Genomic DNA, 19,313 nt, shown 5'->3' with positions numbered 1-19,313 from the left:
GTGTAGGAGGCTGGTGGCGGCCATCGGGACAGTGTAGGAGGCTGGTGGCGCCCATCGGGACAGTGTAGGAGGCTGGTGGCGCCCATCGGGACAGTGTAGGAAGTTGGTGGCGCCCATTGGGACAGTGTAGGAGGCTGGTGGCGCCCATTGGGACAGTGTAGGAGGCTGGTGGCGCCCATCGGGACAGTGTAGGAGGCTGGTGGCGCCCATCAGGACAGTGTAGTAGGCCACCAAAAGCCTTCTACACTTGTGTAAGTGGACGCCTGTCTTGTGTAAATAGACGCCTCCTGTCGGCTTGTGTGATCCGCTGCTGCATCTAGAGTCGCAGCCTCGAATCATCTGCTTGAGCACCTAGTGGCCGCCGGCACGCAAAAACACTTCACTTGACTCTCCCCCCTCCACCCTGGGAAGTGAGGAGCAGCACTAGCCTTTTATTATATAAGATGTGTCATGTTACAGCCTTGCTGCGTAGCGTGTGCAGGGTGCCTGCCGCCTCCCGAGATTTGCTCTTGAGAGTGTATGCACGCACCCGTGATCCATTCGCTTCTAAGGGAAAGCCGTGGCTGTAAAAGGATCGCAGCCTCCTGCGGCATAGCTCTCCTGTGATACGTACGCATCGTGGGAGCAAACGCTGCAAGGAAGTAGCAGGACACATCTGTAATAAAGGCATAGTGTTTCATACATAGGAGGGAATTCAAATGTTGTTTGCGCTGGCAGCCAGCAGATGGCGTCCAATAGAGCTAATTAGTTGTAGCTCCGTTTGGGTGCGATCGTTTGCCGGCGCTGACATTTCAGCTCGCGCCCAAATAGCACTTTTCGAGCCCACTAGTTTAGTCAAGTTTAGCTGCTTTACGCGTCCAAACCTGACACTAATGGGCGTGATCAGTGCGATAGGAGGCATCAATTGAATATTACCCCAGTGATCTCCCGTCACTTTAGACGGGAGGTCTGCGGGCGATATCATTAAGGGGGAATTCAATTGATATGTTGCATGGTTTTGTTTTATTTTCATACAACGTATAAATTCTTAAACTGAAATTTTCTCTGACGTCCTAGTGGATGCTGGGAACTCCATAAGGACCATGAGGAATAGCGGGCTCCGAAGGAGGCTGGGCACTCTAGAAAGATTTCAGACTACCTGGTGTGCACTGGCTCCTCCCACTATGACCCTCCTCCAAGCCTCAGTTAGAATTCGTGCCCGGCCGAGGTTGGATGCACACTAGGGGCTCTCCTGAGCTCTTAGAAAGAATAGACTTAGGTTTTTTATTTTCAGTGAGACCTGCTGGCAACAGGCTCACTGCCGCGAGGGACTAAGGGGAGAAGAAGCGAACTCGCCTGCTTGCAGCCGGATTGGGCTTCTTAGGCTACTGGACACCATTAGCTCCAGAGGGATCGACCGCAGGCCCAGTCCTTTGTGTTCGGTCCCGGAGCCGCGCCGCCGTCCCCCTTACAGAGCCAGAAGCAAGAAGATGGTCCGGAAAATCGGCGGCATGAAGACTCTGTCTTCACCAAGGTAGCGCACAGCACTGCAGCTGTGCGCCATTGCTCCTCTCACACTTCACACTCCGGTCACTGAGGGTGCAGGGCGCTGGGGGGGGCGCCCTGAGGCAGCAATAATAACACCTTGGCTGGCTAAAATACCTCAATATATAGCCCCAGAGGCTATATATGAGGTAAATACCCCTGCCAGAATTCCATAAAAAGCGGGAGAATAGGCCGCGAAAAAGGGGCGGAGCCTATCTCCTCAGCACACTGGCGCCATTTTTCCCTCACAGCTCGGCTGGAAGGAAGCTCCCTGGCTCTTCCCTGCAATATACAGTAACAGTAAGAGGGAAAAGAGAGGGGGGGCATTAAATTTGGCAGTATATATACATATATTATATGAAAAGCAGCTATTAGGGACATAACTCAGTTAGTCCCTGTATATATATAGCGCTCTGGTGTGTGCTGGCATACTCTCACTCTGTCCCCCCAAAGGGCTTTTTGTGGGTCCTGTCCTCTGTTGAGCATTCCCTGTGTGTGTGGGGTGTGTCGGTACGGCTGTGTCGACATGTTTGATGAGGATAATGAGGTGGAGGCGGAGCAGATGCATTTTGAAGGGACGTCACCCCCTGCGGGGCAGACACCCGAGTGGATGAACTTATGGAAAGAAATGAGTGCACGTATAGATTCTTTACATAAGAAATTTGACGACATGCCAAATGTGGGACAGCCGGGATCTCAGCTCGTGCCTGTCCAGGTGCCTCAGGGGTCGTCAGGGGCTCTAAAACGCCCGCTACCTCAGTTTGCAGACCCGGATGTCGACACGGATACTGATAACAGTGTCGACGACGATGAGTCAAACCTAATGCCTGTCAGGGCCATTCACTGCATGATTGAGGCAATGAAAGAGGTGTTAAACATTTCTGATTTACATCCAGGTACCACAAAAAAGGGTATTATGTTTGGGGAGAAAAAACTACCCGTAGTTTTTCCCCCATCAGATGAACTAAATGAAGTGTGTGAAGAAGCGTGGCTTTTCCCTGATAAAAAATTTGTAATTCCTAAGAAGGTACTAATGGCGTTCCCTTTCCCGCCAGAGGATAGGTCACGTTGGGAAACACCACCTAGGGTGGATAAAGCGCTCACACGTTTGTCAAAAAAGGTGGCACTACCCTCTCAGGATACGGCCGCCCTTAAGGAGCCTGCTGATAGAAAGCAGGAGGCAATCCTGAAGTCTGTATACACACACTCAGGCATTATACTTAGACCAGCTATTGCGTCAGCTTGGATGTGCAGTGCTGCCGCTGCATGGTCAGAAAAACTGTCAGAAAATATTGACACACTAGACAGAGACACTATTCTGCTAACGATTGACCATATAAAAGATTCAGTCTTATATATGAGAGATGCACAGAGGGAAATTTGCCGGCTGGCATCTAAAGTAAGTGCATTGTCTATCTCTGCTAGGATATGCTTATGGACTCGTCAGTGGACGGGAGATGCAGATTCCAAGAGGCACATGGAAGTTTTGCCTTATAAAGGGGAGGAATTATTTGGGGATGGTCTCTCCGACCTAGTTTCCACAGCAACGTCTGGGAAGTCCGCATTTTTACCCCATGTTCCCTCACAGCCTAAGAAGGCGCCTTTTTATCAGGTTCAGTCCTTTCGGACCCAGAAAAGCAAGCGTGGAAAAGGAGGATCTTTTCTGTCTAGAGGCAGAGGTAGGGGAAAAAGGCTGCAACAGACAGCAGGTTCCCAGGAACAAAAGTCCTCCCCCGCTTCCTCTTCCAAGTCCGCCGCATGACGGTGGGGCTCCACAGGTGGAGCCAGGTACGGTGGGGGCCCGCCTCAGAAATTTCAGCGATCAGTGGGCTCGCTCACAGGTGGATCCCTGGATCCTTCAAGTAGTATCTCAGGGATACATGCTGGAATTCGAGGCGGCTCCACCCCACCGGTTCCTAAAATCTGCCTTGCCGATTGCTCCCTCAGACAGGGAGGCGGTGCTAGCGGCAATTCACAAGCTGTATTCTCAGCAGGTGATAATCAAGGTACCCCTACTTCAACAAGGCCGGGGTTACTATTCCACACTATTGTGGTACCGAAGCCGGACGGTTCGGTGAGACCCATTTTAAATTTGAAGTCCTTGAACATGTACATAAAAAAATTCAAGTTCAAGATGGAATCGCTCAGGGCGGTTATTGCAAGCCTGGACGAGGGGGATTACATGGTTTCCCTGGACATCAAGGATGCTTACCTGCATGTCCCCATTTACCATCCTCACCAGGAGTACCTCAGATTTGTGGTACAGGATTGCCATTACCAATTCCAGACGCTGCCGTTTGGACTCTCCACGGCACCAAGGGTATTTACCAAGGTTATGGCGGAAATGATGATACTCCTTCGAAGAAAGGGAGTTTTAATTATCCCGTACTTGGACGATCTCCTAATAAAGGCACGGTCCAAAGAACAGTTGTTGGTGGGAGTAGCACTATCTCAGGAAGTGCTGAACCAGCACGGCTGGATTCTGAATATCCCAAAGTCACAGCTGGTCCCGACGACACGTCTACTGTTCCTGGGGATGATTCTGGACACACTCCAGAAAAAAGTGTTTCTCCCGGAGGAGAAAGCCAGGGAGTTGTCTTCTCTAGTCAGAGACCTCCTGAAACCAAAACAGGTATCGGTGCATCACTGCACGCGGGTCCTGGGAAAGATGGTAGCTTCTTACGAAGCAATTCCATTCGGCAGGTTCCATGCCAGAATCTTTCAGTGGGACCTGTTGGACAAGTGGTCCGGATCGCATCTTCAGATGCATCGCTTGATAACCCTGTCTGCAAGAACCAGGGTGTCTCTTCTGTGGTGGCTGCAGAGTGCTCATCTTCTGGAGGGTCGCAGATTCGGCATTCAGGACTGGGTCCTGGTGACCACGGATGCCAGCCTGCGAGGCTGGGGGGCAGTCACAAAGGGAAGAAACTTCCAAGGACTATGGACAAGTCAGGAGACTTCCCTTCACATAAATATTCTGGAACTAAGGGCCATCTACAATGCCCTAAGTCAAGCAAAATCCCTGCTCCTACACCAGCCGGTGCTGATCCAGTCAGACAACATCACGGCAGTCGCCCATGTGAATCGACAGGGCGGCACAAGAAGCAGGATGGCAATGACAGAAGCCACAAGAATTCTCCGATGGGCGGAAAATCATGTGATAGCACTGTCAGCAGTGTTCATTCCGGGAGTGGACAACTGGGAAGCAGACTTCCTCAGCAGACACGACCTCCACCCGGGAGAGTGGGGACTTCATCCAGAAGTCTTCCAAATGATTGTACATCAGTGGGGTCGTCCACAGGTGGACATGATGGCGTCCCGCCTAAACAAAAAACTAGAGAGGTATTGCGCCAGGTCAAGAGACCCTCAAGCGATAGCTGTGGACGCTCTGGTGACACCGTGGGTGTACCAGTCAGTTTATGTGTTCCCTCCGCTGCCTCTCATACCAAAGGTATTGAGAATAATAAGAAAGAGAGGAGTAAACACAATTCTCGTGGTTCCGGATTGGCCAAGAAGAACATGGTACCCGGAACTTCAAGAGATGATCTCAGAGGACCCGTGGCCTCTGCCGCTAAGACAAGACCTGCTACAGCAGGGGCCCTGTCTGTTCCAAGACTTACCGCGGCTGCGTTTGACGGCATGGCGGTTGAACGCCGGATCCTGAAAGAAAAGGGCATTCCGGAGGAAGTCATTCCTACGCTTATTAAAGCCAGGAAAGAGGTTACAGCAAATCATTATCACCGCATATGGCGGAAATATGTTGCATGGTGTGAGGCCGAAAAGGCCCCAACTGAGGAATTTCAACTAGGTCGATTTCTGCATTTCCTGCAAGCAGGAGTGAATATGGGCCTAAAACTGGGTTCCATTAAGGTACAGATCTCGGCTCTATCGATTTTCTTTCAGAAAGAACTAGCTTCAGTACCTGAAGTTCAGACATTTGTAAAGGGAGTGCTGCATATTCAGCCCCCATATGTGCCTCCTGTGGCACCTTGGGATCTCAACGTGGTGTTGAGTTTCTTAAAATCACATTGGTTTGAACCACTAAAAAACGTGGATCTGAAATATCTCACGTGGAAGGTGGTCATGTTATTGGCCTTGGCTTCTGCCAGGCGAGTATCAGAATTGGCGGCTTTGTCTTATAAAAGCCCTTATCTTATTTTCCATATGGATAGGGCAGAATTGAGGACTCGTCCCCAGTTTCTCCCTAAGGTGGTGTCAGCGTTTCATTTGAACCAGCCTATTGTGGTGCCTGCGGCCACTAGGGACTTGGAGGACTCCAAGTTGTTAGACGTGGTCAGGGCCCTGAAAATATATGTTTCCAGGACGGCTGGAGTCAGAAAATCTGACTCGCTGTTTATCCTATATGCACCCAACAAGCTGGGTGCTCCTGCTTCTAAGCAGACTTTTGCTCGTTGGATTTGTAGTACAATTCAACTTGCACATTCTGTGGAAGGCCTGCCACAGCCAAAATCTGTCAATGCCCATTCCACAAGGAAGGTGGGCTCATCTTGGGCGGCTGCCCGAGGGGTCTCGGCTTTACAACTTTGCCGAGCTGCTACTTGGTCAGGGGCAAACACGTTTGCAAAATTCTATAAATTTGATACCCTGGCTGAGGAGGACCTGGAGTTCTCTCATTCGGTGTTGCAGAGTCATCCGCACTCTCCCGCCCGTTTGGGAGCTTTGGTATAATCCCCATGGTCCTTACGGAGTTCCCAGCATCCACTAGGACGTCAGAGAAAATAAGAATTTACTCACCGGTAATTCTATTTCTCGTAGTCCGTAGTGGATGCTGGGCGCCCATCCCAAGTGCGGTTTATCTGCAATACTTGTACATAGTTATTGTTAACTAAATCGGGTTATTGTTGAGCCATCTGTTGAGAGGCTCAGTTGTTTCATACTGTTAACTGGGTTTCATATCACGAGTTGTACGGTGTGATTGGTGTGGCTGGTATGAGTCTTACCCGGGATTCAAAATCCTTCCTTATTGTGTACGCTCGTCCGGGCACAGTATCCTAACTGAGGCTTGGAGGAGGGTCATAGTGGGAGGAGCCAGTGCACACCAGGTAGTCTCAAATCTTTCTAGAGTGCCCAGCCTCCTTCGGAGCCCGCTATTCCCCATGGTCCTTACGGAGTTCCCAGCATCCACTACGGACTACGAGAAATAGAATTACCGGTGAGTAAATTCTTATTTTTAAATCTATAAAAGCCTAAAACATGGATTGAAAAAAAGCCAACAAATTTTAGGTATTAGATCCTAAAAATCCAGGGCCTAGTTATCTCCTAGTCTGGAGATGTGAACTAAAAGCTACAATTTCTCTCACTGAAACCCGATAATTTAACATGGATTTATAATCAAATAGCAAAAATGCGGCTGCTGGATTTATCTACAGTGAAATGTTGCGTGACCTGGTTTGCGGCTAATTGGATCCGTACATGGAGTTTGTGTGCCCATAGTACAGACTGTTTGGCCATTTCTTGGTGAATCATGAACATTGTTCTCCATTGTCAGGAAAGTTGCTTTGAAGTGACCGTAGCTGTTCAGTGTGAAACTGTCAGAAGTCAATTAATCCACCAATATGTTTTTTAGAGTGAGGGGAGGAAACCCGCACAAACATGGTGAGAACATACAAACTCCACAGAGGTGGTGCTTTGGTCAGGAATTCAACTTGAGACATCAGGGCTGTGAGGTGGTATCACTAACCTCTGAGATGACCGGGCTGTCATTTTAAAATGAGATATAGCATGGGATTAAATTATATGGCATAAAAATAACATCAGTCTTAGGTTGCTTGTGTAAATCCTAATTATATCTGTCCATTTTTGCAGGTCTGACCATGGTAGATTCTGGCCCCTATCCAAGTGATGGGGAGAATCGTGCCCCCAGAAAACCGAGATACGAGAAGAGAAGTGGCCATAGTGGTACCCGTGACAGCAACCCCGAAACTCAGAACGGATATAGCAATGAGAAGAGTGAGAGCAGGCACCAGCATGAACGCAGTCGGAGCCGGCATCAAGACAGAGAAGACCGCAGGGAAGAGAGGCCCCATAGTAGGCACCATGAAGACAGGAGTCACAGCCGACATCAGGAGAGGGACCAACAGTATGAGGGGAAGGAGCAGAGTAGAAACCAGCGGGAAAAAAGAAGGGATGGCTATAAGGAGAGAGATAGGTACCACGAAGATAGGAGACAGTCCGAGAGGAGCCGGAGCCACCACGAGGAAAGAGACAGTTATAGCACAGAAAAGAGTCACTACCATGAACGAGATGACTATCACAAAGAGAGGAGCCGGAGCGGGTTTGATGAAAAAGAAAGACGTCAAGAACATTATGTACACAGCGTAGAACGACAGGGCCATCCGGGAAAGGACCCAGAACATTACTACCCATCTGAGAGGTGAGGACGAAGCTTGTGAGTGCTTTAAAACATGCCAGGTTTTCAGGATAAATGTACTTAATAAAAAGTCAAGGTTTTTGCAGTCTGGAAATGTAACAGTTGCACTGGAGGATAATATTATGAAATATATCAGGGGTTCTTAACTCCAAACCTCAAGTTTTCTTAACAGGTCGTGTCATGTCTGTGGAAGCAGGTGGCATAATTACTGATCCGACTAAATAGATTAACTTCCCTGTGCATGATTAAAGACATCCAGAAAACATGACCTGTTGGGGGTACTTGAGGACTGGCATTGAGAACCACTGAAATATACTAAGGGGGTTAATCATTTACATTCCAACGGAACCTCATGCACTAATATACGCAAGTTATCTGGGCACGCAGCCAGAAGCGGTGTGAACAAAAAATAATCCCCCCGCTATGTGCACAGCCACAAAAAGTGTGAGATTGCGTTGGAACTTCACACTTAATTGAATCTACCCTCTGATTTTCATGTTATTTTATAGTGTTCATTCTAGCTCAGAGTACCTTTCAAAACCTGTGCAGTTCCTCTTTCTTGCCTGGGTTCACGTGCAGCGCTTACCGCTTAGCAAAGGGATGCAAGGCTAGAGAGGTGCTCTCCCTGCTCTGCATCCCCGCTGCTGAGTTCCCCTGCTGATGCCGGCTGCTGCGCCTGTCACACTCTATGACAGGCAGCAGCGCCGGCATCATGAAGCCTCCTCTCCCCCTTTCCTGTCACAGACTCATCTCACAGTACAGTGTGCTGAGCGGATCTAAAAGGGGGCGGGGCTACACAGGGCCAGGCTGCCTGCAACACAGAAGGACGAGTTGCCAGACTTCTTTATGTAAGTGGCTGGAAAGAGTGAGTGAAACGGTGTGTGAGTGTATATGTATACAGTGTGTGTGTGTGTGTATATACAGTATCTGTGTGTGTGTATGTGTGATTGTATGTATGTGTGTAATGTATGTACAGTATGTGTGAATGTGCCTCATAATGTGTGTAAGCGTCACTGCTACCGGGGGCGTTGCGTCTTGTAGAAGTGTCACTGTTACAGGGGGGCGTTACGTGTGCAAGCGTCACTGGTACAGGGGGCATTGCGTGTGTAAATGTCACTGGTACAGAGGGCGTTACGTGTGTAAGCGTCACTTGTACAGGGGACGTTACGTGTGTAAGCGGCACTGGTACAGGGAGCGTTACATGTGTAAGCGTCACTGGTACAGGGGGGCATTACGTGTGTAAGCGTCACTGGTACAGGGGGGCATTACGTGTGTAAGCGTCACTGGTACAGGGAGCATTACGTGTGTAAGCGTCACTGGTACAAGGGACGTTACGTGTGTAAGCGTCACTGGTACAGGGGGTGTTGCGTGTGTAAGCGTCACTGGTACAGGGAGAGTTGCGTGTGTAAGCGTCACTGGTACAGGGAGTGTTACTTGTGTAAGCGTCGCTGGTACAGGGGCGTTGCGTGTGTAAGCATCACTGCATCTTTTGTAAGCGTCACTGGTACAGGGGGCGTTACCGTGTGTAAGCATCACTACTGCAGGGGGTGTTGCGTGTGTAAGCGTCACTGGAACAGGGAGCGTTGCGTGTATAAGCGTCACTGGTACAGGGAGCGTTACGTGTGTAAGCGTCGCTGGTACAGGGGCGTTGCGTGTGTAAGCGTCACTGTTGCAGGGGGCGTTGCGTGTGTAAGTGCCACTACTACAGGAGGCATTGTGTATAAGCGGCATTACGGCAGGGGGCATTACGTGTGTAAGCGGTACTACTACAGGGAGAATTATGTGTAAAAGCATTATGTGCACTGTCCATTTTTTTGAAAAGTATTGGAGGGCGCAAATTTATGTTTTGTGGGGGGGCGCCGAACACCCTAGTACCGGCCCTGCCTGGGTTGTCGCTGTCTGAAACAGTGTTACTAGCACAGTCTGGTCTGTATCTCAGTGCTGAGATACAGACCAGACTGTGGGGGTCATAATGACCAGTTTGCACGCAGCGGTTCTTTGCTGCGGTGCAAACGGGTCTGAACTGCGCATGCGCGGCATCGCCGGGCAACGACGTGCACAGCGAAAAAAGAAGACGCAGCGCCCGATCGCATGCAGATTGACAGCGGAGAGGCGTTCCGGGGCGGATACTCACCGTTGGATGCCGTTTTCGGGGAGTGGTCGTCAGAATGCAGGCGAGTCCAAGCAAATGGAGGGCGGATGTCTGACGTCAAAGCCGGGAGTAACGTTGCTGGATCCATCGCACAGGGTAAGTAGCTCCAGCCTTACTCTCCAACTGCACAAAACATTTTTAGCTTAGCAGGGCTGCACAAGCAAACGCAGCCCTGCTAAGCTAAAATACACTCCCCCATAGGCGGAGATTAGTTGATCGCACCAGCAGCAAAAAGTTTCTGGCTGCGATCAACTCGGAATGACCCCTTGTGTTAGAAGCACCACAGCAGAGAGCAACACCCCAGGAAAGAAGGAGGAACTTCATGGTTTTTGAAATGTGCAGGGTGCTAGAATGAACACTAATTGATTTATACATGTTCTTCTGAAACGCTTGCTAAATATGCTTGCTCTCGTTTTCTGTCTTCCCTCAGTGTGAGTCAATGAGAATCAGATAGATGTGGATATAGGCTCACAATAAAAATAGCTGATGATATAAAGACACAAAAGTGCTGAGGGAAGACTGTTAAAGTAAAGTATTTAATAACCGTTGCAGGAAGGCTTCTGCACATACACTCATGTAATGACCCTGCTACTGTACATCTTAATGCGCTGGCTACATTTCATAATTAGGAGATTTGCTATTTTCGCTGATAATCTTTTTTTCTCTGACGTCCTAGTGGATGCTGGGTATTCCGTAAGGACCATGGGGAATAGACGGGCTCCGCAGGAGACTGGGCACTCTTAAAAGAAATATTAGGTACTATATCTGGTGTGCACTGGCTCCTCCCTCTATGCCCCTCCTCCAGACCTCAGTTAGAATCTATGCCCGGCCAGAGCTGGATGCACCTAGTGGGCTCTCCTGAGTTCACTAGAAAAGAAAGTATTTGTTAGGTTTTTTATTTTCAGTGAGATCTGCTGGCAACAGACTCACTGCTACGAGGGACTGAGGGCTACCTGCTTGCAGCTAGCTTGTGCTTCTAAGGCTACTGGACACCATTAGCTCCAGAGGGATCGAACACAGGGCCCGACCTCGATCGTCCGTTCCCGGAGCCGCGCCGCCGTCCCCCTTGCAGAGCCAGAAGAAGGAAGAACCAGGAGAAAATCGGCGGCTGAAGACTCCGGTCTTCAATAAGGTAGCGCACAGCACTGCAGCTGTGCGCCATTGCTCCCACAGCACACTACACGCTCCGGTCACTGGTGGGTGCAGGGCGCTGGGGGGGGGGGGGGGGCGCCCTGGGCTGCAATATGTATACCTTTTTGGCAAATGTGCACATAATACAGTGTTAAACTGTATATGTGCCTAATCCCCCGCCATTAATATTATTAAAAAAGCGAGAGAAGCCCGCCGCGGAGGGGGCGGGGCTATCTCCCTGAGCACACTGGCGCCATTTTCTCTTAACAGCTCCGCTGGAAGGACGCTCCCCAGGCTCTCCCCTGCAGTATACACTACGAGAAGGGTAAAAAAGAGAGGGGGGGCACATAAATCTAGGCGCAAAAAGGTGATATAAGCAGCTATTGGGGGAAAATTCACTTTGTGTTAGTGTAAATCCCTCTGTTATATAGCGCTCTGGTGTGTGCTGGCATACTCTCTCTCTGTCTCCCCAAAGGACTTTGTGGGGTCCTGTCCTCAGTCAGAGCATTCCCTGTGTGTGTGTGCGGTGTGTCGGTACGGCTGTGTCGACATGTTTGAGGACGCTTACGTGGAGGCGGAGCAGGAGCCGATAAGTGTGATGTCGCCCCCTGCGGGGCCGACACCAGAGTGGATGGATATGTGGAAGGTATTAACCGACAGTGTCAACTCCTTGCATAAAAGGTTCGATGACGTAACAGCTTTGGGACAGCCGACATCTCAGCCCGCGCCTGCCCAGGCGTCTCAGAGGCCATCAGGGGCTCAAAAACGCCCGCTACCTCAGATGGCAGACACAGATGTCGACACGGAGTCTGACTCCAGTGTAGACGAGGATGAGACAAATGTACAGTCCACAAGGGCCATCCGATGCATGATTACGGCAATGAAAAATCTGTTGCACATTTCTGACATTAACCTGGTTACCACTAAAAAGGGTATTATGTTTGGGGAGAAAAAGCAGCCAGTGACTTTTCCCCCATCTGATGAGTTAAATGAATTGTGTGAAGAAGCGTGGTGTTACCCAGATAAGAAATTAGTGATTTCTAAGAGGTTACTAATGGCGTACCCTTTCCCGCCAACGGACAGGTTGCGTTGGGAAACATCCCCTAGGGTGGACAAGGCGCTCACACGCTTATCAAAAAAGGTGGCACTGCCGTCTCAGGATACGGCCGCCTTAAAGGAGCCTGCAGATAGAAAGCAGGAGGCTATCCTGAAGTCTGTGTATACACACTCAGGTACTATACTGAGACCCGCAATTGCTTCAGCATGGATGTATAGTGCTGCAGCTGCTTGGTCTGATACCCTGTCAGATAACATTGATTCCCTTGACAGGGATACTATTTTGCTAACCATAGAGCATATTTAAAGACGTAGTCTTATATATGAGGGATGCACAGAGGGACATTTGCCGGCTGGCATCTAGAATAAATGCAATGTCCATTTCTGCCAGGAGAGTATTATGGACTCGGCAGTGGACAGGTGATGCTGATTCTAAAAGGCACATGGAGGTTTTGCCTTATAAAGGTGAGGAATTGTTTGGGGACGGTCTCTCGGACCTCGTATCCACGGCAACAGCTGGGAAGTCGACTTTTTTACCTCAGGTTCCCTCACAGCCTAAGAAAGCACCGTATTATCAAGTACAGTCCTTTCGGCCTCAGAAAGGCAAGCGGGTCAGAGGCACGTCCTTTCTGCCCAGAGGCAGGGGTAGAGGGAAAAAGCTGCAGCAGACAGCCAGTTCCCAGGAACAAAAATCCTCCCCTGCTTCCACTAAGTCCACCGCATGACGCTGGGGCTCCACAGGTGGAGCCAGGTGCGGTGGGGGCGTGTCTCCGGAACTTCAGCGACCAGTGGGTTCGCTCACAGGTGGATCTCTGGGTTCTACAAGTGGTATCTCAGGAATACAAGCTGGAGTTCGAGGCGTCTCCCCCTCGCCGTTACCTCAAATCAGCCTTGCCAGCTGCTCCCAAGGAAAGGGAGGTAGTACTGGCGGCAATTCACAAGCTGTACCTTCAGCAGGTGATAATCAAAGTTCCCCTCCTTCAACAGGGACGGGATTACTATTCCACAATGTTTGTGGTACCGAAACCAGACGGTCGGTGAGACCCATTCTAAATTTGAAATCCTTGAACACTTATGTAAGGAAGTTCAAGTTCAAAATGGAATCGCTCAGGGCGGTTATTGCAAGCCTGGAAGAGGGGGATTTTATGGTGTCACTGGACATCAATGATGCTTACCTACATGTCCCCATTTACCCACCTCACCAGGAGTACCTCAGGTTTGTGGTACAGGACTGTCATTACCAATTCCAGACGTTGCCGTTTGGTCTGTCCACGGCACCGAGGGTATTTACCAAGGTAATGGCCGAAATGATGATACTCCTTCGAAAGAAGGGAGTTATAATTATCCCGTACTTGGACGATCTCCTTATAAAGGCAAGGTCCAAGGAGCAGTTTTTAGTCTGAGTAGCACTATCTCGGGAAGTGCTACAACAGCACGGCTGGATTCTGAATATCCCAAAGTCGCAGCTGATTCCTACGACGCGTCTGCTGTTCTTGGGCATGATTCTGGACACAGAACAGAAGAAGGTGCTTCTCCCGGAGGAGAAGGCCCAGGAGTTGTCATCTCTGGTCAGAGACCTCCTGAAACCAAATCAGGTGTCGGTGCATCACTGCACGCGAGTCCTGGGAAAGATGGTAGCTTCTTACGAAGCAATTCCCTTCGGCAGGTTCCATGCAAGGATCTTTCAGTGGGATCTGTTAGACAAGTGGTCCGGATCGCATCTTCAGATGCATCGGCTGATCACCCTGTCCCCGAGGGCCAGGGTGTCTCTGCTGTGGTGGCTGCAGAGTGCTCATCTTCTCGAGGGCCGCAGATTCGGCATTCAGGACAGGGTCCTGGTGACCACGGATGCAAGCCTCCGAGGTTGGGGGGCAGTCACTCAGGGAAGAAACTTCCAAGGACAGTGGTCGAGTCAGGAGACTTCCCTACACATAAATATTCTGGAACTAAGGGCTATTTACAATGCCCTAAGTCAAGCAGAACCCCTGCTTCAAGACCAACCGGTGCTGATTTAGTCAGACAACATCACGGCGGTCGCCCATGTAAACCGACAGGGCGGCACAAGAAGCAGGATGGCGATGGCAGAAGCCACAAGGATTCTCCGATGGGCGGAGAATCACGTGCTAGCACTGTCAGCGGTGTTCATTCCGGGAGTGGACAACTGGGAAGCAGACTTCCTCAGCAGGCACAACCTCCACCCGGGAGAGTGGGGACTTCATCCAGAAGTCTTCACGCAGATTGTAAACCGTTGGGAACGGCCACAGGTGGACATGATGGCGTCCCGCCTCAACAAAAAGCTAAAAAAATATTGCGCCAGGTCAAGAGACCCTCAGGCGATAGCTGTGGACGCACTAGTGACACCGTGGGTGTACCAGTCGGTTTATGTGTTCCCTCCTCTTCCTCTCATACCCAAGGTACTGAGGAAAGTAAGAAAGAGAGGAGTAAGAACTATACTCATCGTTCCGGATTGGCCAAGAAGAACTTGGTACCCAGAACTACAAGAAATGATCTCTGAGGAACCATGGCCTCTGCCTCTCAGACAGGACCTGTTACAGCAGGGGCCCTGTCTGTTCCAAGACTTACCGCGGCTGCGTTTGACGGCATGGCGGTTGAACGCCGGATCCTAACGGAAAAGGGCATTCCAGATGAAGTGATTCCTACGCTGATAAAGGCTAGGAAAGACGTTTGTTAAGGGAGTGCTGCATATTCAGCCCCCTTTTGTGCCTCCAGTGGCACCTTGGGATCTCAACGTAGTGTTGGATTTCCTAAAATCACATTGGTTTGAGCCACTTCAGACTTTGGAGTTGAAGTATCTCACGTGGAAGGTAGTCATGCTGTTGGCCTTGGCCTCAGCTAGGCGTGTGTCAGAATTGGCGGCTTTGTCCTGTAAAAGCCCATATCTGATTTTCCATATGGACAGGGCAGAATTGAGGACTTGTCCCCAATTTCTCCCAAAGGTGGTATCAGCGTTTCATTTGAACCAACCTATTGTGGTGCCTGCGGCTACTCGGGACTTGGAGGATTCCAAGTTGCTGGACGTAGTCCGGGCACTGAAAATCTATGTTTCCAGGACGGCTAGAGTCAGAAAAACTGACTCGCTGTTTATCCTGCATGCACCCAACAAGCTGGGTGCTCCTGCTTCAAAGCAGACTATTGCTCGCTGGATCTGTAGCACGATTCAACTTGCACATTCTGCGGCTGGACTGCCGCATCCTAAATCAGTAAAAGCCCATTCCACGAGGAAGGTGGGATCTTCTTGGGCGGCTGCCCGAGGGGTCTCGGCTTTACAACTTTGCTGAGCTGCTACTTGGTCGGGATCAAACACTTTTGCAAAATTCTACAAGTTTGATACCCTGGCTGAGGAGGGCCTTGAGTTTGCTCATTCGGTGCTGCAGAGTCATCCGCACTCTCCCGCCCATTTGGGAGCTTTGGTATAATCCCCATGGTCCTTACGGAGTACCCAGCATCCACTAGGACGTCAGAGAAAATAAGAATTTACTCACCGGTAATTCTATTTCTCGTAGTCCGTAGTGGATGCTGGGAGCCCGTCCCAAGTGCGGACTTTCTGCAATACATGTATATAGTTATTGCTTAACTATAGGGTTATTGTTATGAGCCATCTGTTGAATGAGGCTCAGTTGTTGTTCATACTGTTAACTGGGTATAGTTATCACAAGTTGTACGGTGTGATTGGTGTGGCTGGTATGAGTCTTACCCTGGATTCCAAATCCTTTCCTAGTAATGTCAGCTCTTCCGGGCACAGTTTCCCTAACTGAGGTCTGGAGGAGGGGCATAGAGGGAGGAGCCAGTGCACACCAGATATAGTACCTAATCTTTCTTTTAAGAGTGCCCAGTCTCCTGCGGAGCCCGTCTATTCCCCATGGTCCTTACGGAGTACCCAGCATCCACTACGGACTAAGAGAAATAGAATTACCGGTGAGTAAATTCTTATTTTTTTTCCTTATGATTATTTCATCGTGTAGATTGGTGAGTGTTATATTATTTTACAAACAGATTTGATTTTGGCAGCAGAGTAAATGTATTTATGTTTTCTGAACATTAGATAGAGGAATCTAAAGCAAAATGGCAAAATGCTGAAACTCTTTATTTCCCTCCTCCTTTCTATACAGTGGTTCCCTTTCAAACAATAAATTGTACTATACGTGTTAGTGGCACAACCTGAGAGAGTTGTACAGCGGCGTTTTATACCCTTTTATCATTTGCATTGATTATCTTCTTTTCTGGAGTAGGCAAATACTATTAAAGGGACTTCACTTTTCCACCTCAACCACATGAGGCTTAATTTTGAGGTTCCAGCCTCTGAATTCACTAGGAACATGTGGGTACACATCAGACGATATAGTGGACGATGTGCCCGATTTCAACACATCGTTCATGATATCATCAGTAACTGTGCGTCCATGGCCGATGACCAACATGCTGAGAACCTTGCGATGCCTCCGGTGGTCGTCTCTATTCTTTTCTCTGTGGCTGCTTCACTTGCGTTGCTTCGCATGGCCTTTAGGCTGAAAAATCGCCTCTGCGTTGGCATGTGCATACAAATCAGAATCCTGCCCATTGTCTTTGCCCACTTGACAGCGGCCCATACTGTGGTCCTAATTCATGTCTGTACGCAATGCAAATGTTCACGCAGTGATTATTGACAGACTGCACGTGTGCTGCGGTCGCACCGCACACACCAAGGTGCCATTACGATCGCACTTGCACTAAGATTTCTCTTACGTCCTAGAGGATGCTGGGGACTCCGTAAGGACCATGGGGTATAGACGGGCTCCGCAGGAGATATGGGCACCTAAAAGAACTTTCTAGTATGGTGTGCACCTCCTCCAGACCTCAGTTAGATCTTGTGCCCAGAGGAGATAGGGTGCATTACAGGAGCTCTCCTGAGTTTTCTGTAAAAATAATTTTGTTAGGTTTTTTAATTTTCAGGGAGCACTGCTGGCAACAGACTCCCTGCATCGTGGGACTGAGGGGAGAGAAGCAGACCCACTTCTTAAGAGTTAAGGGCTCTGCTTCTTAGGCTACTGGACCCCATTAGCTCCAGAGGGAGTCGGAACACAGGTATCACCCTGGGGTTCGTCCCGGAGCAGCGCCGCCATCCTCCTCACAGATGCCGGAAAAAAGAAGCCGGGTGAGTATGACAGATCATAAGAAGACGTCAGGCGGCAGAAGACTTCAGATCTTCATGAGGTAAGCGCGCAGCAGGTAGCTGCGCGCCATTGCTCCCACATTTACACACGCACACATGGCACTGATGGGTGCAGGGCGCGGGGGGGCGCCCTGGGCAGCAATAAACCTCGTTTTTAGGCAAGAAGCATGTAGTTAGGCTGCGGGGCAGTAAACTACGAATCACCCGCCATTTAAAAAAAAAAAAAAAAATCTCGAGCAGGACCGAAGACCGCCGCGCGAGGGGGCGGAGCTTGATCTCTCAGCACTAACCAGCGCCATTTTCTCCACAGAGGCTGCAGAGAACACTGGCTCCCCGGACTCTCCCCTGCTGAGCATCAGAGGGCTGAAAATAAGAGAGGGGGCACATATTTAAAGCGCAGTGAGTGGGGAATTCTGTATACATTTATATGTAAAAGCGCTATCTCTTTTTTTTTCCCTGGGTCAGTTGGCGCTGATGTGTGCTGGCATACTCTCTCTCTGTCTCTCCAAAGGGCCTTCTTTGGGGAATTGTCCCCTTATAGTTATATCCCAGTGTGTGTGGGGGGTGTCGGTACATGTGTCGGCATGTCTGAAACGGAAGGCTTATCCAAAGAGGAGGTGGAACAGATGAGTGGTGTGTCTCAGTCGGCGGTGCCGACTCAGGATTGGATGAATATGTGGCATATGTTAAATGCTAGTGTAGCTTCACTGCATGAAAGACTGGACAAAGCAGAGTCCAGAGCGTCGGCAGGTAATCAATCTACAGATTGTGCCGGCTCACAGGACCCGTCGGGGTCTCAGAAACGTCCCTTTTTACAAATAAGGGACACAGATACCGGCACGGACTCTGATTCCAGTGTCGACTATGATGAAGTAAGGTTGCACCCCAGGGTGACAAAAAGTATTCAGTGCATGATTATTGCAATAAAAGATGTGTTACATATCACTGATGAGCCCTCGGTGCCCGACACGAGGATACACATGTTTAAGGGAAAGAAACAGGTTATAAACTTTCCTCCTTTCCATGAAATTAATGAGTTATGTGAAAAAGCTTGGGAAACTCCAGATAAGAAACTGCAGATTCCCAAAAGGGTTCTTATGGCGTACCCTTTCCGTACACAGGACAGGGTACGTTGGGAATCCTCTCCCACAGTGGACAAAGCCTTAACACGCCTTTCCAAGAAGGTGGCGCTACCGTCCCCTGACACAGCGGCCCTCAAGGATCCTGCGGACCGCAGGCAAGAGACTACATTAATGTCTATATACACTCATACTGGTACTTTGCTTAGACCGGCAATTGCGTCGGCATGGGTATGTAGTGCAGTAGCAGCTTGGACAGATACACTGTCAGCTGACCTTGATACCCTAGATAGGGATACAATTTTGTTAACATTAGCTCATATTAAGGACGCAGTCTTATATATGAGGGACGCTCAAAGAGACATTGGATTACTGGGTTCAAGAGCCAATGCTAAGGCTATTTCGGCAAGAAGAGCCTTATGGATCCGCCAATGGACGGGGGATGCAGACTCAAAAAGGCATATGGAGGTTTTACCTTACAAAGGTGATGTACTAACAAAAGAAAGAATGACCTGGCACCGGTATGAATTATGATAAGGTAAAAGAAACCAAAAATGGACAAATATTGGAAAGAAAAAACCTTTCAATTATGGTCCCTATTGGCGGTGCGCCCAGAGCTAGAAAGTACATGTACTTAAAAAACTGGAGAGAGAGAAAGCTCTTGTGTGGGCGCACTCTTGAAAAAAGAAGAAAAAATTCTTCAGATATAGGTTGAAGAGATATTTAAAACATATATTTATTGAGTAATTAATTAAAAAATTAATACGATCCCACTGTGATCAAACAAAACAAGGTTTTTTACTTTTTTAG

General features: G+C 49.4%; 1 protein-coding gene across 4 annotated transcripts in view; it reads left to right on the top strand.

Moving 5' to 3' along the window:
* MARVELD3 (MARVEL domain containing 3) overlaps window positions 1-19,313 on the top strand; it is a 68,887-nt gene that overhangs the window by 9,727 nt on the left and 39,847 nt on the right. For all 4 annotated transcript variants that reach the window (XM_063945496.1, XM_063945495.1, XM_063945497.1 and 1 more), the window contains exon 2: window positions 7,351-7,918. In XM_063945496.1, coding sequence (XP_063801566.1) covers window positions 7,351-7,918 — 568 coding nt within the window. The remainder of the gene's footprint in view (window positions 1-7,350; window positions 7,919-19,313) is intronic.

The sequence above is a fragment of the Pseudophryne corroboree genome, chromosome 11, assembly GCF_028390025.1.
Source record: "Pseudophryne corroboree isolate aPseCor3 chromosome 11, aPseCor3.hap2, whole genome shotgun sequence".
NCBI lineage: Eukaryota > Metazoa > Chordata > Amphibia > Anura > Myobatrachidae > Pseudophryne > Pseudophryne corroboree.
The sequence above is the reverse complement of the archived record's forward strand: the minus strand, read 5'-3'. Positions and strand labels throughout refer to the sequence as shown.